Raw genomic sequence first — 22,343 nt, forward strand, 5'->3', positions numbered from 1 at the left:
ACAGAGAGTAGGATTAAATGGTTAATTTTCTCAGTGGAAAAGGGTAAACAGTGGCGTGCCTCAGGGATCTGTACTTGGACCGGTGCTTTTCAATATATATATAAATGATCTGGAAAGGAATACGACAAGTGAGGTTATCAAATTTGCGGATGATACAAAATTATTCAGAGTAGTTAAATCACAAGCAGACTGTGATACATTACAGGAGGACCTTGCAAGACTGTAAGATTGGGCATTCAAATGGCAGATGAAATTTAATGTGGACAAGTGTAAGGTGTTGCATACAGGGAAAAATAACCCTTGCTGTAGTTACACGATGTTAGGTTCCATATTAGGAGCTACCACCCAGGAAAAAGATCTAGGCATCATAGTGGATAATACTTTAAAATCGTCAGCTCAGTGTGCTGCAGCAGTCAAAAAAGCAAACAGAATGTTAGGAATTATTAGGAAGGGAATGGTTAATAGAACGGAAAATGTCATAATGCCTCTATATCGCTCCATGTTGAGACCGCACCTTGAATACTGTGTACAATTCTGGTTGCCACATCTCAAAAAAGATATAGTTACGATTGAGAAGGTACAGAGAAGGGCAACCAAAATGATAAAGGGGATGGAACAGCTCCCCCATGAGGAAAGGCTGAAGAGGTTAGGGCTGTTCAGCTTGGAGAAGAGACGGCTGAGGGGGGATATGATAGAGGTCTTTAAGATCATGAGAGGTCTTGAACGAGTAGATGTGACTCTGTTATTTTCACTTTCGAATAATAGAAGGACTAGGGGGCATTCCATGAAGTTAGCAAGTAGCACAATAAAGCTCTGGAATTTATTGCCAGAGGATGTGGTTAGTGCAGTTAGTGTAGCTGGGTTCAAAAAAGGTTTGGATAAGTTCTTGGAGGAGAAGTCCATTAACGGCTATTAATCAAGTTTACTTAGGGAATAGCCACTGCTATTAATTGCATCAGTAACATGGGATCTTCTTAGTGTTTGGGTAATTGCCAGGTTCTTGTGGCCTGGTTTGTCCTCTGTTCGGCTTGATGGACACTCTGCCCACACCGACGGCCTATAGAGGGCAGCAGAACACAAACAAGAGCACGTGAATACAGCCACCATGGCCTGCTATGTAGCGTGCAAGAAAAAAGCCAAAGTGCGGGGCCTAGCCACCTGGGGGGGGGGGGGGGGGGGGGGGGGGTGGTGGTCACTCAACCCGCCAGGCTACCCAGTTCACCATTCCCAACGGGAGTGGGAACGAAAGTCGGTATGGTGCACCGAGCATGGAGACAGAAGGAAGTCCTAAAACCCCTCTGTCTCTGATTCAAGGTAAACGTTTCTTTTTTTTTTTTTTAAAACCTTACCTGAGCTCAGCACTTATTGGCTGAGTACAGAGATGATCTCCAGCTGCGGTGGAAGAGTGCATCTGCCGTCACCGCCATGCTCGGCCTCCTGCATGTGCTGCCTTTCAGCTGAACTAGCAACTAAGTTCATGCCAGGAAACCCAGCTACTGGACCAAGGCACACCTCTGAGGGACCACAGAAATCACCTCAGGAATTCTCAACAGGGGGAATGACCTTTAAGTATAACCGCAGGCGAGTGGGGCTTTATTTTCCTGAATTCAGAATTTCAAATTTCTCCTTCGAAAAAGCTTAAACTATTCCCCATAGGGAGATGCACATCCACCACCTGCTGGAGACAGAGAATACTGGCAGGCTGTGGTCACTGCAGGGGTACATATACTGTGACATCAGCTTGCTCTATCTCCATCTGCTGGCAGGGGAGCATAAACCCACTGGTCCTGAGTCCATCTGTCTACACGCTAGGAAGACGATGGTTCCACAGACACATTTGGGTTATGCTCATGGTGATGACATAACTGCTGAAATATGAGTGTGTCTATGTGGGATCCTCACTTTCTGCAGTAAAGTAACTCTGAATTGAACCTTTGCCCTTTTTTTTTTTTTTTTTTTAAACTGAAAGGGTGATTTAATTCATTTAATTCCTATGTACCTTATCATATAAAGATTTCATATAGGAACATTTAAAGCATTCCTCCACTTTAACAGCACTGCTATTATCAACCTCTCATATGGAAATTTATGGTATATATTGCAATAAAATGGAATATTAGCAATTGCCACAACTGATCAAGTGATTGTAAATTCTTTTTATGATTTACATGTGTGTTGATCTTCAGTTATCCAAATTACCTTTGAATTGCCACTTATGTATTTCTCCAGCACTGAATGTCTTCAGAAGGGAGATAATTTCCTCTTCGGTGAAAATTGAAGCATTTTTCTATTGCATCCCTCCTTTAAGGTTTCTTTACTATGCTGCATTTTAATGAAAGAATGTGTTTTCTGCTTTCTTCCTCACCAGATCAAAAGTGTCTTTAAATGCTGCTAGTTATGAGGTTGGCATATATAATGTTCCAAATATTTCTGGTTCTATGGAAGAGAGTAGCAAAAATGCCAAAAAAAAAAAAAAGGATAATGGTTTGTGGCATCAGACATAAAAAAAAAAAGTCAAAGCAGCAGTACTAAACAAGAAATTTTAAAAAAATTGTTGTTTTACTTTGTTTCCTACTATACAGAGTTTTATCATGGTTGTACAAAAGAGGTGATACTAATGAGGAAACATGGAAATTTTACTGTGTGCTGACTGAAATTAGAAATCCAGGTTTCATCGTTTTCAAATCAGCAAGGAACTGTTGCAATCCATTTCATATGTTAATAACTGTACTTGTCCCTTATGAAAGTTAATATACAACATACCAATGAAGTAGTTGAATAAAACATTTATCCAATCCCTCTATAAAATGTATGGTTAAAATATGTATTTGGGGGCTGGTCGGAGACTGAGATCTGGGTTTGATTCCTAGGCCAGGGTTCGATTCCCCAGCACAGCCAAGTCTGGGGATGCTCAGAGGCAGCCCTAATGGCTCCTGGGGGAGGGAGTCTTGGTCATCGCTCAACAGAGACTCAAGACACTTTTACAGGTACTAAAAAAGCTTAAACCTCTCTTACACTTCCAAGACTTCAGATCAGTTCTCCAGGCCATTCTGTTTTCCAAGGTAGACTATTGTAACTCCATTCTGCTTGGTCTTCCTGCCTCCTCCACCAAACCTCTTCAGATGCTCCAAAACACGGCCGCTAGAATCTTGACAAACATGAACAGAAGAGAGCATATCACGCCCATCCTCAGAGATCTACATTGGCTTCCAATAAGTTTCAGAATCCTTCATAAATCCCTTACCATCATCCATAAAACCATTCACCAGCAGGTCCCCATCGACCTGCAGTACCCTCTCAGACGCCATACTTCCGGCAAGACCTATCAGGGAAGCCTATAAAGGATCTCTACACACACCTCCCACAAAATCCACCCATGTGACAACCACCAGAGAATGGGCCTTTTCAACAGTGGGACCAGCCGTTTGGAACGCCATCCCTCCTGATCTCAGACAGGAACCTTGTTTGTTGACATTCAAGAAAAAACTCAAAACTTGGCTGTTACAACAAGCCTTTCCCCCAACCTAGACCGGCTTCAATCAAGCCACAGATCTCATACAAGTCCGTCCATCCATTACACGCTATCTCACACAATGTATTCACTTTGTTTTAGTTATAGAGTTATCTTTCCACTTCTAGCTTCTTCCTCTCCCCTGTTCATTGTAATTTTCATCGCTGCATGTTTACTATTGCTATTGTTATTATTGTTATCATACCCCTGTTCTATGTAAACCGATATATGATTTTTTTTTTATACCGACATTCATGAAATAAAGTATTAAAAGTATTAAGTGGTTGGACTTAGGATGCACGTTAGTCAAGATCCTGAGAGAGCAAAGTTTGCGGCCCCTGGCCAAGTACTGTTGCTGCAATGATTGGGAGAGGGGACAATTTAATCCTTTTATTGCTTTATTTAGATAAATATGGTTGGATAGGTGGAAGAGCATTCCAGAAATATCTTTTGAAACTCTATAGCACAGCTATGGTAGTCAATAGTTCATATGAACTTAGTTCCATTGCTGCCTTGTAGCCTCTGAGGAAGAGGTGAATTATAAATTTGGAAATAAATAAAATATATACATTTACCTCATAGGTTAAGAAATCATTATGCTGTATATGTAAAATGCTCTCTGCTTAAATATGGAAAGCTGCTGCAAGATGAGCATTATTTGTAGCTTCTGCAAACACTTCCATTATATTCAAATAGGTTGCCTACCATTTTTCAGAAATGTGCATTGATGACAATTATCTGACAGAAATGAGCTAAATGTCTGAAAATAGCAATTCTGATATTATATATGGAAACCTAAGAAAAAAGAAAACATTTACTAGTTAGACATTATAGGAAACAATGCATATTGCTGTTGGTTAAATTTCATCGCATTTATTCTGAAAATTTGCATCATGTTGGAGTTACATACAACATTGTACAGTCATTGTTAAAAGGTCCATACACTTTTATATGAAAACCCCTTTCAAAGTTAACGGTTAGCAGCTGTCTGTGAACTGCAACTACAGTAAAGTATGAGACTCTTACAGAGGAAGTACAGAATCTGACCATCTCCAATAGATGAAAGACGAGAGGGGGACGCACACAGGCTAAAATCTCCAAAATCAGAGTAAGGCATCCAAAAGGTTCTGTTTAGCTATTAAAAGTTACACTGCTCAGTACTGCATGCCTGTGCAGATTTCACAGAGAGGTAATCGGTTCTCATTAGAGACATTATCCTTCACATCCAGTGAATTTGTTTAAACATTTGGAAAATCCTGAGACTTGACTAACTTACAGAGTTATACTACTAGACTGTTACTTTTTATCCAAAGAAGCAATCGGTAAACAGACCTATGAAAGAGGACGTTGAAGAAATGTAAAATCCATCATCCAATCTGTACTTTTGAGATGGAGACTAAAATGTGTATCATCACAGAAAGATAGACAAAAATGTCTGGCGTGGGAGAGCCCTTAAGTTCACCATGTATTTTATATTCTTATCTGCAACTTGTGTATGTACAAATTTATAACTCTAATAATAATCCATGTTATGGCAAAATCTCTTGTTCAAACCAGGATCTCTCAGTAAGGACAGAAGCTTAAAAAATGCTGAATCTAAATTATATTTCGTCTCAAATACAGTATTGAAATATGTGCACTGATTTTTAATATTTTGGCTTGTAAAATTTAAGTATAAATTAATAAGTCAAAGATCATCAAGCAACCAATTCTTTACACTGTATTGTTCATGCATTAAAAGTGAAGAAAAAAACTTTATGCTACAAAAAAAATATTTTCCTGTATCTAGATAACAAATACAAGACAGTGATTACCCATTAATCAGATTTCAGTTCATTAGACGGCAGAAAAATACTAATTTTCATTGTGAAGATTTAATCATGTGACTTCCATAATTCACCCACCGTGCAGCTTAAACACTTAATCATTTTGATATGTCCCTGATGTATCAAGAAAATGCCCTACAATGGACTTTTACAAATTTTTATTTTCTTTAGTTTTTTCCTTAACGGATAGTCTTCACCATGGGGAATCACTCTCAGATTTTCCAGGGAATACTTTTCAGTGCTTCCAATTTCTTGATCATTTCTTAGCTACACTGGCCACCGCTTTCTTTGCAGCATCATCTAGATCGTTGGCAGCCATTATCGGCAGTCCACTCTCATTCAAAATGCGCTTTGCCTCATGAACATTAGTTCCTATGAAAGGAAAGAAAGCAAATTATGTTGTTAAATCAACAGGAAACACATTTGATCAACTGTGTAGAAACAAGTATAATTATACATATTTTTAAGTTTTTTTTTATTTGAAGGATTATTATTTATGGCCTTTCATTGGTGCTTGTGTATTTAGAATATCTGTTTGTAATTTTCTTGACAAAATACTTTATAATTGAAGTTTGCATGCCATTAAGGAGGGCTGATGTAATAAAACCCATGTTAAAATCCATGCTAATTCTTAGGGCGGGTTTTACTTTATTCATGAAGAAGAAACCCATGGTATCATGGAACGCAGTAAGCAAATCAAGCAGGAATAAAAAAAAAAAAATTATGCAAAACAAAAACTGTGGTATAATGTGGGCAGGATTTTAAAAAAGTTACACGTGCCGAGCCTATTTTAAAAAGGCCCGGCGACGCGCATAAAGCCCCGGGATGCATGTAAGTCCAGGGGCTTTATAAAAGGGGTGGTCAGGGATGGGGCCAGAGGCCTCCGACAGAGCAGCCATTGCCGCTGTGTCGGAGGATCGCGTGCCAGCAGGCTGCCGGCGTACGCAAAAGGTAAAATAAAAATTTTGGGGGGTGTTAGAGTAGGGCTAGGGGGAGGAAAGGTTAGGGGAAGGGGTGGGAAGGTCAGGTTAGGGGGAAGGGAATGGAGGAAGGCAGTTCGGCTCGGCACACGCAAGTGCACAATTGTGAACCTCCTTGCGCGTGCAAATTATAAAATTGGGTGTACATTTGCGCGCGCCAGGTAGCGCGCGCACATGTACACCCACACACAACCTTTTAAAATGTACCCTTGAGTTAACTTGAAAATCTGAACTAATGCAGAAAAGAACTTTAAAATAAAAGACTTAGGGGCAGGTGCAATATAAAGCGTGGAAAACGGGTGCTGAAAAGTCAGCACCCGCTTTCCTAACACACGCATGGCACCCGCAAGGGGGGCGCCATGCAAAACTCAAATTAGGGGGTTGCGCTAGCAAGGAGGCGTTAGGGTCACTTGCGTGACCTTGACGCCTCCTTGATAACGCGACCCCGCCGTGGCTGCCGGTTATGAAGACTGACGCCGGTAAACTCAGCGCGAGTTTATCGGCGTCCATTTTCATTACTGGCAGACGGCTGGTTATGAAAACCGACACCAAGTTTACCGGCGTCGGTCTTCATAACTCAGCGGTCTTCATAACTCAGCGGTACAGAAAAGCAGAAAAGCAGTTTTTTCTGCTTTTCTGTACTTCTTTTACCTGCACTCAGCTGTTAATAGCTGAGCGATAAATGTGCGTCTGAGATGCACATTTATTTTTTTTGCATGCGGAGTGAATGAGTAATAGGCTCATTCACATGCATTTACATGTGATGAGCGCTATTACATTCACTCCGTGTCGGACACGGGTTAAATAGGCGCTAATCCACCCCCTAATGCAATAGGGGGTGAGCACACTGTATTGCATCGGCCCCATAGGGAGGTAGGTGCTGGAAATTGGAAGGAGGGTGATTTAAGACTGACGCTGTGCATCCCAACATGGGAAAATGTTGCATTCAAGACCAGTTGGGCAAGGCGTGCTATGTGAAATTAAAGGGCTAACTTTCTGGGGCGGGTATCTACAGCTGAATAAATAGTATGCACTTCTGATGCTGTAGGTTCTGATTTGGGTACAAAAGTGTGAAAACTGGCTGCAGGTGCCTCTCTGGGGCGGATACCTACAGGTGAAGAGTGCCCACTGGCACTTACATCCCAGCTTGGGCACAATCTCATATGCATGATCACTTTGGCAAGGGAATGGAAGGAAAGGGGTGAGAAAGGAGAGGGAAGGGAAGGGGGAGTGTGAATGAGAGAGAAGAGGGTAAAGGGAAGAGAGGGAAGGGGCAGAAATAGAGAGAGAAGGAAAAGGAAGAGACGTAGGGGGAGCAAGACTATATGGTGGTGGTACTGGTGGAGGGGGGTAACTGTACCACACACAGACTCTCAACATTCACCTATCTCCTACTTCCCCAGGGGGGCAGATACTGGTCAAGAGCGGGTGGCAGGTGGTAGGTCCCAGGAATGTGGAAGGTCTGCCAACTTCCTATACATATCATCACTGCCATTCATCTGGGAACCCTGACCACCCCAGCATTTGAAAAGGAGGGACACCTAAATGAGCAAAATTCTCAAGTAGGATAGTATATGTGTGTGTGTGTGTGTGTGTGTGTGTGTAGGGGGGGACATGAATGCTGGGGATATATGGGTGGAGGCAGTCTCCCCTCGCCCTATCTCTATCTCTCCCTCTCCTCATCCTGTATGTGTGTGTGTGGAAGGGTGGCACAGAAGTGGTTGAGAGAGATGTGGATGGGGGGGGGGGTGTGGGGTATGTGCTCATATTCTCTCTTTCTCCTTGCAATGTCCACTTTGTAGCCCTATCCCCCTGCATGTGTGTGGGTAGGAGGGGTTTGTGTTGTAGGTGGGTGTGTTAATATGGGGTGGGGGTCTGAGTGGTATGGTAGAAGAACGTAGTGGGAGTGAATAGCTGAGGCACAGCATCAGAATAACATTAGCCACCAGAAATGTGACTTTATTCTCTCAGACCTAGGAGTTAAATTTCCAGCATAAGCTCTCTGGGGAAAGTAACAGTCACAGGTTTTCTTGCTTTTCCTGAATAGTTGACCAATACACATTTTGCACAGTTCCAAAGTGTGTACTGATTAGCTGTAGATGCCACCTAAGAGAGCTTACGTTTTGATTATACTTGCATGCAATAATGTGTCCAACTTTCAGGATGGACAGTGACAATCTCACATGCAATGCCATTTTGGCAAGGCATGGCAAGTAACACCAAAGTGTAAGATGTCTAGGGTGGGCACCTACAACTGAACAGTACCCCAAAGTCAGGATCCATAGCATAGCATACTGTGCGGCTTTAGTTGCCTGCCCCAGAAAGCTTCCACTGGAAATTTAACTCCTGGGTTTGCAGTGCAGTAAACTCACCTTTCTGGTGGCTAATGTTATTCTGTTCCTGGTTAGAAGCAGTTGGACCCTTCCATATGGGCACAGCAATAGAACAGTGTGGCACCAGACGTGCGAATTAATTTTTACTCCACCTCAGACCCAGGAGTCAAATTTCCAGCATTAAGAAAATAAGCTGTCTGCCCTATAGCACACCTTCCTGCGTTGCTGAGGGATTGGTTAATACCCTCATTAACATGGGATTTGCATGGGATTTTTAACCCTGTTTTAGCACACATTTTTTTTCCATGCAAAACAAATGTGTTAAATACTAGGACTAACTTACTGAGAAAATATGTGAGCTATAACAGGAGTAAAACCGAGCACTAATGTCAGCACGCCTTATTGCATCAGCCCTCTAAGTAGAAATGGGCCAATGTTTAAAAACAAAGAGCTTGTGAATCCAGATTTGAATTTTCACAGATTCGCCTTTGGTAGCTTGGAAATTCATTTGCAGGAATACAAGACAGCACAAATGTCTCAAATTCATTAAATCTGTCAGAAAAATATAAATAAGTAAAAACCCAGCAGAGAATAGAAGACACAAATAAGCTCAAATTGTATTTTTTGTCTGAGCAGCTATGATATGCTACATATTCTTGGGATGCAAATGTCAAAATTTTTGCAATTTGGTTTGGAAAAAGAATTAGTCACTCATCTTTAATGTCAAATTTGATACTCTGCTTCCCATTAAACGTCCCAAAGTACAAACATGTTAAAAACCATAATACAAAAATCACCCAAACAATTAATTATTAACAGAAAGTGCAATTTAAACTAGGATGTTGAAGTTTTAAAGTTTTATGCTTTTGCAGATGAATTTTCAATGAAATTACATGCATAAATGTAACTACTATTGTAGCAATTTTCAAAAGCCATTTACGAGTGTAACTTGCACTTGCGCAGGTAAATTCTATGGACAATTCAACGGCATGTATTGGAGCAATTTTCAAAAGCCCACTTACTCAGGTAAAGTGTGTTTATATATGTAAAATCCATGTTTAAGCATGTAAATGCTATTGCAAATCAGACCCTTGGTGTTTTATCCATAGAGTGTTAACTTATTTGCCAATGGTTTTTAACAACTGAACTAAATGAGAGAACAGGATCCTCAATGCACATTTACATTTAAAATGTTCCACTTCGTGTTCTACATCAAGCAGGTACTTTTCACTGTCCACTTTAGCATAAAGTTTGCTGCTATTTTTTGCCCACAGACTTGGCATCAAGTTTGAAAGGACGTGTGCACTTCCCTTAGAACTCCTTTACCTAATACGGCTAAAAGTATGCAAATTGTGGCTCCTGTTTTTAGCCATTTTTAGGAAGGGCCATTTTCAGACAGCTAATTTACATGTGTAAATAGCTTTGAAAATTGTGCTTCCTTGGTTCAATGACTTTTTCAAAGTCTTGGATGTCTGGTTTTCATTCTAACCCTTGTTCCTCAGTTTCAGAGCAGATCTTGATGGTGCCAGGCTGCAGTCTTAAGGTAGGCTGCAGCGAGATACAGTGGCATAAAATGATATTCTGATAAAGAAGAGCATCTGAAGGCACCTCCGCTCGCAGAGCCCATGGACTTCACTTTCCAGTTTAATTGATACCCAGTCACTGGCTTTTAGACGATAGACACACCTAGACATATCTCTTTTCAGAGCTAGTGCGTGCGAACAAATGCCTTAGGCTCTCTCCACTAAATAAATAAAAGGGGTTTTATTAAAACATTATTCAGATGCGAAGCCTGCCTTTCCCAGTACAGAGCCAAGTGTTGCGACATCACTTGCATGGACTATAAATCTATTTAGCGAACATGCTCCATTTGTACATAAACACTTCAAATTTGGTGAGCAGAATGATCCCAATCATGAAAAGGACTATAAATTAGGAGAGACATATCAGGGAAGTGCACATCTCCTACTGTCATACTCATATAAAAAGGAAACGCAGGGCCAAATGAACGCAGATTAATTAAATGAGATGTCTGACTGTCAGTCATATCCTGTAGCTTTTTGTTCATTAATGCTGCAATGTGACAGGTCCTCGGAAATGTTCTGGCAGAGTGATCACTTGAATTTTATCTATCCCCAGAAGTCTTCCAAGTACCTGGCTTGATCCAATGCACTTGTTACCTTTTTTTTTCCCTGTGCTCCAATGCTGAAGGGATTGTAGCTTGCCCTTGGTAAGTACAGTGAAACATTGATTCATGCAAAACGAGTTTGAAGTAACACTATGGAATTTATTTATGCTGGGAAATATTATCTAATAGTAGCTCCGACTGTGCACATAAAACTGCCCCCCTCAAACCCTAGACCACCACCAAAACCTCACCTCGAATTACTAGTTGACCCTCCTACAGTGGTATAAATAGTTTACTTATATGAGAGCCTTATAGAGTCTCTCTCGCTCTCTCTCCAGGAGCAGCCCAAACTATGTGATGCAGTAAAACAGCGCATGTTGTGGTATCTCAAAAATTTTCCTAATCACATCCATTTTTTTTTTATTAATCACGGGCGCTATTCATGCGAAATATATAGCAAAATGATGAATCTAGGCCTGTCAGTTAGCTGGCTGATACAGTAAACCATGCGGGAGAGCCACTCTCCTGGGCGCGCGATTCACTAAGGAAAGGTATGCAAATTAGGGCCCGCGTCCCTAGCGCCTCCTTTTTGACAGAAGCGGCGGCTGTCAGCGGGTTTGACAGTCGACGCTTAATTTTACCGGCGTCGGTTGTCGAACCCGCTGACAGTCACGGGTTCGCAAAACGGACACTGGCAAAATTGAGCATCCATTTCCAACCTGCGAGCCGCGGGCAGATTTTTAATTTTTTTTATTTTTGGGGCCTCTGACTTAATATCACTATGATATTAAGTCGGAGGGTGTACAGAAAAGCAGTTTTTTCTGCTTTTCTGTATACTTTCCCAGTGCCGGCCGAAATTAACTCTTGCCTTTGGGTAGGTGTTAATTTCTGAGAGTAAAATGTACGGCTTGGCTGCACATTTTACTTTCTGTATCGCGCGGGACTAACTAATAGGCTCATCAACATGCATTTGCATGTTGCAGGCGCTATTAGTTTCGGGGGGGGGGGGGGGTTGGCCGTGCATTTTCGATGTGCTATTACCCCATAAGGGGTAAAAATAGCGTGTCAAAAATGCGTGGCCAAACGGGGGCTAACGGTGCACTCAGCCGAGCGCACCATACTGAATCGGCCCGTTACATGGGATATTCAGCTGCATGGCTATGCTGCTGAATATCTCTGTATATTTGCCACTACTTTGCTGGATAAGTCTTACCTAGCTAACTGGCTTGGCTGGCTATGTTTAGACTTGCTATGGAACAGGTCATGTTACCTAAGAAAATACCTCTGCTTACCTTGGAAGAAAATAAATACAACTATAAATTACGCAAAAAATCAATTAAAAAATTAATGAAGAAAACTCAAACACCATTATTTAGAAAAAATATCTCTGTGCTAATTCAAAACATAGACATAAAGGTGATAAGGGAGGCACTGGGCCCATCCAGTAGGAAGAGTCTCTTGACATGGGATTGCTAAGAAATGTGTAATGGCTTCTATAATGCTATTAATCTTATATTAATCTTATTTAGAAATAAATAATAAATACAGTTTTGATATAACAGTCAAATTCTACTCTAATAAACTCTCGGTATACCAAACTTGTTGGCTCCCAGACCACTGCTACTCAACCCACAATCAACTGTGGAATTTTTTTGCCAGAGGATGTGGTCAAGACATCTTGCATGGCGGGGCTAAAAGGGTAACTCCATTCCTCAGCAGCCTCCATTGTATGCAAATCTGTCCAATACATATCCCATTGTGGATATTCTAAAAACCAGGCCAATTTGTAGCTCTTTAGGATTGGAGTTGGCCAACCCTCTCCTAGAATAAAACGCCATAAACAATTATTAGCCATTATTAGACTTGGGAAAGCCACCACTTACAATACCTGTGGAAGTGAGCCACAAAAAATGTATATATTTTTCAGGACCTGCTGGGTAGTTTTTAGTGACCTGAACTAGCCATGTAAATTATTCTACTCACACACTGTTACTGAGAGCTTTATTTTTATTAGACAAGCTTATTTTATTTTAGTTAAACAATAAGACTGAAGCAATATCTGCACGGGAAAAATGGGCGCTCATAACTGAGTGCCCGCTTTCCTAATGTGCACCAATCCACCTCTCCTGGGCAAACGATGCAGCAGGCTAACGAGTAGCTGCATTAAAAAGGAGGTGCTAGGGGAAATTGTGCATCCCTAGAGCTTCCTCAGCATTGGGCGCCCAGGAGAAGTGGTTACGCGCGGGTTTGAAAAACGGGCACTCAGTTTTACGAGTGTCCATTTTCCTAACCTGTGCACAGCCACAGGTTAGGAAAATGGCTGCTCATAAATTGAGTGTCCATTTTCTGAACCTGACTGCCGGCAAGACCAAAAAAAAATTTTTTTTTCACGTTGCTGCTTTCTGTGGTTCCTCTGACTTAATATCACCACGATATTAAGTCAAAGAAACCACAGAAAAGCAGTATTTTTGTGCTGATCAAGAGCAACCTGAATGCAATAAAAAGATGAACCTGCAGAAATCATTGAGGCCTGTGCACTCTTAGGTTTCCTGCATAATCTGGTAGACATGCATAAAACCGTACACCCGGCCACAATCAAAAGCTCACGTATGGGAGGACCACAAATCCCAGCCATCAATCTGGTACATCATTCCTTAAAGCGATTTCTTAGTTCAAAGGGGATTGTTTCCAAGATTGCTGCTCCTTCTGCCAATAGTCTGAACCCACAGAAAAATATCTATAAATATGCAGTTAGGTGAGCAGCAATTCTTTTCTCATGAATGGAGGTCCTGGGAATTGAGCAATCCAACTTTCTCCTAGAGAATTCCATGGCTCTTTCTGTCCATTTCATTATTTTTAATGACAGTGAATTGACCACTCTTAATACTTTCCTTAGCAGTCTCTCCTTTTATCCCGCAGAGAATATCACATAAGCCAAACCTCTGGTAGGGACAGAAAATATTCATCATGCCCTCTTGTGCAGCTACCTATCTACCATTGGACTGTAATTAATGTCATTTCAGTATTTCATAACCTGTCTGTGCTCCTTAATCACTGCTGGCCCTAAAAACGGGCAAAAGGAAGCCAACCATTTTGAGACACATTTCATTCTACCCCTGGACAAGCCAAAACTGTCACTCTAGAACATGGCAGAGCACCTGGAATCAAGCTGCATGAGAAACAAACAACATCTGTCATTTAGCAAAGTTAGCTTCACCCTCTGCATATTCTTTAGTATAGTACTGGGAAAGGATTTGTAAGATCTCTTTCAATTTATTCATTGAGTCATTTTAACAGGGGGATGGTCAAAGCAACTTACAAAACAACTGTTTCCATTTTTTTTATTCTACAGCAGGGATGCACAAACCTTTCGATAGTGGGTCTCTCCCCCCAAGATTAGTTTCCAAGTCTCTGTTCTCCAACCCGGAGTCAGTTCCTCACCTCTCAATGTATCTAGTACACAACACTGGACAGACACATGAAAGAGACAGTCCCTGCTCTATGGAGCTTACAGTCTAATGAAGACAAGCACACAAAGTCTATGGCGCTTACAGTCTAATGAAGACAAGCAGCTTGATAAAGGTGAGTTTTTAATCTCTCAGACCAGCAATGCAAGACACAGGCGTAGATTTTCAAAGGGTTACGCTCGTAACCCCCGAAACCTACCCCTGCGCGCGCTGAGCCTATTTTGCATAGGCTCGGCGGCGTACGCAAGCCCCTGGGCTTTGAAAAAGGGGTGGTCTGGGGGTGTGGCGGCGGTCCGGGGGTGGGGTCGAGTGCTCCAGCACAGCAGCCTTGGCCGGCGCGCGCAAGTTACGCCTGCCTTGGGCAGGCATAACTTTTGGAGCAAAGGTAGGGGGTGATTTAGTTAGGGATGGGGGGTGGGTTAGATAGGGGAAGAGAGGGGAAGGTGGGGGGGGGGCCGGAAAAAAAGTTCCCTCCAAGGCCCCTCTGATTTCAGAGGGGCCTTGGAGGGAACGGGGAAAGCCATCGGGGCGTGCCGAGCCTGGATTTTATAACGTGCGCAGGATGCAAGCACCAGTGGGGATAAGGAGTAGCCAGAGGGACCAGAAGTACACATGCTCCTTCTGTCCTCTTGTTACCTGCTGCTGCAGCTCCTCTTCATCCAGCCATGGTTCAAGTAGATACAGTACACCAGCCTTTACCCCCCCCCCCCCCCAGTCTGAGCTATACTGGTCACAGGAACAGCTGTTCAGTCCACGACCAGTGCGCACCCCCTTCCCTGGATGTATGTCATATCCTTCCCATTGTGCGCTGTTCTCCACTTTTCAGCAGAAGGTGGATGGATAGGACTCCTTAGAATCTGTTTTAAATTGCTTTGAGTGAATTCTGTATTCAAAAAGGTGGGTAATAAATCCAAATAAATCCATAAACATCAGGGTTGCAATTCTCTTCTGAATGGATTCATAATAGGTGTGCGGCTGGTATGTGACCATACATCGAGGTGATAACTGCTGGAAATGGACGAAGTAATTGGACACTTTGGTTCTGAGTCCCTTTTCTCTGGAACAAAGCCATAATTTAAAAAATCCTTGGATTTTTTCCCCCAGCTGTCAAGTTAGAGCTGATAGGAACACATATATGGAAAGCACTGAGGCTTTTATGTTATTTATTCATATCAACGTTCTTGTTAACCGCTTGCCTGTCCCAAACAGGTTGCAGAAAACAGTGTACAAAAAAAGCAAACACTTTACCTGGTATCTTTTTCTCAGCTATGCATACATAGAACAAATAGTGTACTAAGACACATGGCTTTGGAAAAAAGCATTTTTTTTTTTTTTTTAACCTGTGGACGTTGCACCAAGTTTCTAAGAGAAAGTGGGCGCATGCACTCTCTGTTTGAAATTTGCCATGAGTACAAAATACCTATGGACCTTTTGCATCTGCGTTTTGTGTGAATAGATTATTTATGGAAAATAATGCATGATTATTTAAAATACAATCTTCATTCATTTGAGTACATCTTCAAAGGGGTTATGCATGGAAAATTAGCGCATACACGCATAAGTAGCTTGTATATGTGTACATACTAATTTTATATCAACAAGACTATGCGCATATTTTCGGTTTCGCACGCACATTTCTCGCTGCACAAAAGGGGCAGTCTAGGCTGGTTCCAGGACAGGGTCAAGAGGTACACATGAAAGTTCTATTTTAAAAGAGATATTTGCGTATAAATCATCTAACTTATTCGTGCAATTTTACATCTGCTTATTGGCTAGTGCAAGTCAAATCGGAATTGTCTTCTGCAATGTTTGGATGGGAGGTTTGGATAAACTGGAGATGGACTGGGTGAACTAGTGGATTGGTGACCTGGTGATTTTGGACTGGGCACCATGAGGGCAAAATGAAGTGTCCCACTAATAAGGTGTCCTCCTAATGCAGAATAATTTAGTATTACGGTATCCAGCTGATTGGGTAAAATCAGTTTCACATGTGCCCAGTTTCTCTCTTAGTAACATCCCATATCAATGGCTTTCAAAGGCAGCCAAGCTCAAAGGTCAATATTCAGCGGGCTGGTGTGCGGAAAAGTTACCCAGGCAACTTTTCCTGGATATTCAGCAGAACTTGCCTGGATAAGTGTTTTTCTGGATAAACATAGATAAAGTTCTCTGGGTAGCTTTAGCACAGGTATTTTTATGATCAGTCTCGCCCAGCTAACTGAATACCAGCGCTGCATGACTAAAGTGAAACTGTGCCCCGGAAACACCCCCAGCACCTCCTCTTTTCAGCCAGGCTAATTCTGTGTGGACAGCTGGAGAGCAGGGGGACATTTTTAATTTTTTTTTTGGTCTGGGTAATTCCAAATGTTATCCAGACAAAGCCTTTCAATATCGATCCCGCTACGTACTGCTCAGTATTATCAAAGGCACACACAGACTGTCGCAGTTACAAAGTCATTATTTTTCTATATTCTTCTCTAATCAGCGTTTCCCAAAACCTTCGAGGGCAGCCGTGTCTACAAAATGTTACCATTAGAAGACATGGAATGTGATCTTATTTCATAGCATGTGTCTGATTTTATTTATGATATTCTAGTCAATATTCAGCAATTGAATCTAGTGAATGTGAGGTAATTTTTTGTACTCAGTTGCGAGCATAGCTGCTTCCAGAATTTCAAAGGCTCATATTAAATTAAACAATTTAATTAAATTACTTAATGGTAAGAATTTTAAATGATACAGCATAAACAATATGGCTTCCTCTCTGTACTTCTGAAATACTACAAACTACCAAATACTAGGATAAATCTCCATGCGTCCCTTCTGCCCTCCTAACACTGCTCCAGTCTTACAATTTGAACCACAGGAGGTTGGCAGGTTTTATGAAACTATGGGGGCCCTGCAAGGTTCAAATTACAAAATTGCTGGAGCTCTATCAGGTGGGTAGAAGGGAATCGGAGGTCCCCATGCAGGTTGGTGAACACTGAACAGTTTATTACAGTTGCATTGTTTAAGTTTAGCAAGCTATAATAGCTTTGAGCATTTTAGTTTTTTTAATTTGATGAGAAGTAGACCTCTAAAACTGAATGCTATCAAATTCCCCTCTCTAAACGTGTGCCTCTAATTTCTAAGGATCTTAGACTGTGATCTGATAAACTCCACCCAAGGAAAAATTCCCAGATATGAAGCAGAGTTTGAAATCATGATCTAAGATTATGATTTTCCAGTCTTTCTCTAGTTTATTTCATCACCTAATTATGTGTGTGTGGAGTAATATTTTGTTGCAGCCTTCTTAATATTTCAAAGTGCTAACTCATATCCTCTTTGCATTTCTCCTGCACTATTGCCCACATTTATTTTAGTATCAGTTCTGCCAGCTCTGATTAAGAATTTCAATACTTTCATCGTGTCCTTCCTTAATTAACAAAAATTGCAATCTGCTTTTGTGGGATTTTCACCCACACAAAGCATTGTACAACCATTGCAACTATAACTAATAACAATGAATGAATGAAAAAACAACAGATACATAGCAACATAAAAGCAATATCAGAAAACATTAGCAATCATTAAATTAATACTAACAAGGTTGATATATAGTATGACCATATCCAATAAGATTTTAGGAAAAATATCCTCCATGGTAATATTTAAAGAATTCCATGCGTATAGCAAATTTAGACCTAGATTCATCAAATCGCTACAAATATAGTGAAAATAGCACCTGCGATAAAAAAAGAGGGCATGGTTAGGCTAATTTCCCTGCTACCGCATAGATAATTTCCACAATGCAGGACACATATTGCACCCACGCTATTTTTTGCATCGCACATTGATTAATCCATCGCAGGCATGCTACCGACCGAAAAGCAGAGTTGCTTACCTGTAACAGGTGTTCTCCTAGGATAGCAAAATGTTAGTTCTCACATGTGGGTGACATCATCAGATGGAGCCTGGCACAGAAAACATTTATCAATGTTTCTAGAAACTTTGGCCCACTCAGCATGCCCAGCATGCCACTATCCACACGTTCACGCAGGATTCCTCTTCAGTTTATTAACAGAGAAATACGAAAAAATAAAATAAGAAACATAGGAAAAACCCAACTCCTCTGGGTGACGGGTGGGTTTCCTGATGACTAACATCCTGCTGTCCTAGGCTGCTCCCGGCAACAATGACCAACCGACACCTAACTGGGTGCCAACAGGCATGAAAAAAACCACGGTGTTGTTGGCAACAGAGGGAGACAGCCTGAACCCAAACAAAGGGCCCTAGGCAGGGAGAGTCGGGTTTACAGATGAAAGAGATTTCGAAGGACAGAGTGGCCAAAGCTACTATCATATCGGCCATCCTTGTCCAAACCGTAGTGAGCAGCAAACGTGTGAAGAGAACTCCACATCGCAGCCTTGCAGATTTCGGCATCGGAAACCACAAGTGAGCTACTGAAGCCGCCATGACCCTCACAAGAGTGAGCCTTGAGACGGCCTCCAAGCTGAAGGCCTGCCTGCGCATATCAGAAGGAAATACAATCTGCCAGCCAGTTTGACAGAGTTTGCTTGGTCACCGCAACTCTCAATCCATTCTTATCGAAAGATATGAAGATCTGCGTGAACTGCCAGCGGGCCGATGTGCACTCGAGATAGAAAGCTAAGGTCCTCTTACAATCCAAACTGTGCAGAGCCCATTTGCCCTGGTGTAAATGAGGCCTCAGAAAGAAGGTGGGCAAAATGATGGACTGACTGAGATGAAACTCATTCACCACCTTAAGCAGGACCACCCTATCATGAAAGAATTTTGTGTAGGGTGAATATATCACCAATGCCTGAAGCTCACTAACCCTGCGTGCCGAAGTGACCACAACCAGGAAAAGAACTTTCCAGGTCAGATACCTCAGATCGCAGAGGCTCGAAAGGATCACACATGAGCCAAGCCAATACAATGTTGAGGTCCCACGACACAACAGGAGGCTGCAAGGGAGGCTTCAGCTGAAGCAAATCCCGCATAAACCATAAGAAATTGCCATGCTGGGTCAGACCAAGGGTCCATCAAGCCCAGCATCCTGTTACCAACAGAGGCCAAACCAGGCCACAAGAACCTGGCAATTACCCAAACATAAGAAGATCCCATGCTACTGATGCAATTAATAGCAGTGGCTATTCCCTAACTAAACTTGATTAATAGCTATTAATGGACTTCTCCTCCAAGAACTTATCCAAACCTTTTTTGAACCCAGCTACACTAACTGCACTAACCACATCCTCTGGCAACAAATTCGAGAGCTTTATTGTGCGTTGAGTGAAAAATAATTTTCTCCGATTAGTCTTAAATGTGCTACTTGCTAACTTCATGGAATGCCCCCTAGTTCTTCTATTATTCGAAAGTGCAAATAACCGATTCACATCTACTTGTTCAAGACCTCTCATGATCTTAAAGACCTCTATCATATCTCCCCTCAGCCGTCTCTTCTCCAAGCTGCACTACAGGCTGCACAGAGATGGGCATACCGCTTACTCCGTGATGGTAAGCACTGATGGCACTCAGGTGTACCCTTACTCCCAAAGGTGCCACAAATAGTCGAGCAACTTTGAGTAGAGCAGGCAAACGGATCCAAGTCATGACCCGCACACCAGAAGGAAAACCTCAGCCACTTTAAACTAAGATTTTCAGGTGGAAGGCTTCCTGGAAGCTACCAGTACCTGAAACACATCGTCAGAGAGGCCCAAGGGCCATAGAACTAGCCTCTCAACATCCATGCCATATCAAGACTAACGCACTGAGGTTCGGATGGTGTAGTCTGCCCTGATCCTGTGTGATCAGGTCGAGGGAGCTCCCCAGACTGATCGGTTCTCTTCAGGAATGGGAACCAGACCTGCCTCGGCCAACAAATCATGGTCCCCTTGTCTTCATCACCAGGGGAAGTGGAGGATATGGTATAGAAAGCCCTTGCCCCAATGGTTGGCAAAGATGTCTGAGGCTGGTGTTCCGTCTGACCTGAACAGGGAATAGAAGTAGCTCACTTTGTGGTTGCAAGGGGAGACAAAAAGGTCCACATCCGGGGTCCCCCACAAGCAGAAGATGCGATCTACCGCTACTGGATTCAGGGCAGATCTCGTGTGGCTGGAATGCCTGACTCAGGTGATCTGCTGTCACATTTTCTGTCCTGGCCAGGTACATCGCTCGTAGGAACATGCCTCGTGACAGAGCCAAGGACCAAATCTGCACCGCCTTCTGACAGAGGAGGAACGACTTAGTGCCTCCCTGTTTGTTGATGTACTACATTGCCATCTGATTGTCTATTTGGATGAGGACCGAACGGTTGGACAAGCGATCCCGGAATGCCCATAGAGTGCAGTTGATTGCTCGCAGCTCCAGGAGGTTGACCTGGAATCGAGATTCCTGAGCTGTCCATTGACCTTGTGTATGGATTGTCCACATGTGCTCCCCAACCCAGAGTCGATGCGTCTGCTCCAGATTGGAAAGATCTTCCCACCAAGAAATGGAGATCTGAAGAGGCTGCATAATGCAGATGCATGCACTGAGGTCCTTGGTGGCCTGCTGCCACTGTGACCACAGAGTCCATTGTGTCCTGCGCATGCACAAGCATGCCAGGGGGCTAACATGGACCAATGCAGCCATGTGACCGAGACGTCAAAGCAAAAGGCATGCAGAGACCTCTCAGTTGCGGTGCATCAAACTCGCAAGCAATGACAGGGCAAGCACCTGATCGTGGAGTAGGAACACCCTGGCCTGAGCTGTGTCTAGATGGGCCCCGATGAAGGCCAGCTGTGGCGACAGGCTGAGCTGGGACTTTGGGTAATTGACAAACCCAAGGGACTGTAGCACCTGAATGGTCAACTTCAGAGAGCAAAGCATCCCCCCCTTGGTGGCGATCTTGACCAGCCAGTTGTCCAAGTAGGGAAAAACATGCACTACCTGACGGTAGAGTTGTGCTCCCACTACTGCCAGGCACTTGGTGAAGACCTGTGGGGCCAACACAAGGCTGAATGGTAAAACTCTGTACTGGAAGTGCCCTTCGCCCATGGTAAATCAAAGATACTTTCGGTGACCAGGAAAGATCTCGATGTGGGCATAGGCATCTTTCAGATTGAGGGAGCAAAGCCAATCTCCTCTTTGCAGGAGTGGGATCAGGGTGCCCAAAGAGACAATCTTGAACTTTTCTCTTAGAAGGAATTTGTTCAAAGCTCGCAGTTCTAGACTAGGGCAGTATCAGGAAATACTGAGAGTAGTATCCTCGGTCCTGCTGGCACGGCGGAACGGGTTCGACCGCTCCAGCCATTTGAAGGGCGGAGAGCTCTGTCAAGAGTATCTCCTGATTAGGGGACAGGCCCCAAGATGGACAAAGGGGAGAGTCTGCAGGGATGCCCCTGAAATTCAGCTAGTACCCTTGGCGAATGATGGAGAGGACCCACTGGTCCATGATAATGTGGGGACAGTGGTCCACAAAGAGACGCAGCCTACCCCCTACTAGTGGGCAGGACATCAAGGGTATGGCAGTTTGGGCTTATGCTCCCCTGCCGCCAGTCAAAACCCCATAGCAGGGCTCTGCTGCAAGGCTGGCTGAGGCCTGGGGGTTCGCTGCTGCCAAGAGTGGCCCCGGGAGCTGGTGCACGGCGTGCACACCCCGTGAGGCAGGAGGATAATACTTCCTCTGGTGATAGAAGGATTTCTTAGAGCCCTGGTGCGAGGATTTCCTGATCGAGGATGGCGGAACAGAAGTACTGGCCGAAAGATGCTGCAGGGTCTAGTGGTGATCCTTCAACTGGGCCACCAGATCCCTGAACTTATCTCTGAAGAGATTTTCACCAGTGCAGAGCAGGTCTGCGAGCTTCTCTTGGACCTCTGGCTGGAGGGCCGAAGCTCTGAGCCACGCCATCCTGCGGGTGCCAATGCCCGCTGCAGCCACCCTTGCCTCTGTCTCAAAAACATCGTAGGTGGACCTCACCTCGTGTTTAACAGCCTCCAAGCCCTGCTGCACCACTGTCAAAAAAAGCATCCTGTTGTTGTTGGGGCAGGCACTCCGACAGCTCCTGAACCTGTTTCCACAGCTTAAGGTTGTACTGAATCATGTACAGTTGGTAGG

The 22,343-nt window shown here is 43.2% G+C and overlaps 1 protein-coding gene across 1 annotated transcript in view; it reads right to left on the reverse strand.

Annotated features, from left to right (window-relative positions):
* Positions 1 to 4,362: 4,362 nt before the first annotated feature.
* Positions 4,363 to 22,343, reverse strand: part of SUCLG2 (succinate-CoA ligase GDP-forming beta subunit) — a 425,371-nt gene continuing 407,390 nt past the window's right edge. The window contains exon 11 of the mRNA XM_029601057.1: positions 4,363 to 5,709. Within this exon, the coding sequence (XP_029456917.1) occupies positions 5,594 to 5,709 (116 nt within the window). The 3' untranslated portion in view covers positions 4,363 to 5,593. The remainder of the gene's footprint in view (positions 5,710 to 22,343) is intronic.

This window comes from Rhinatrema bivittatum, chromosome 4 (assembly GCF_901001135.1).
Source record: "Rhinatrema bivittatum chromosome 4, aRhiBiv1.1, whole genome shotgun sequence".
NCBI classification, from domain to species: domain Eukaryota; kingdom Metazoa; phylum Chordata; class Amphibia; order Gymnophiona; family Rhinatrematidae; genus Rhinatrema; species Rhinatrema bivittatum.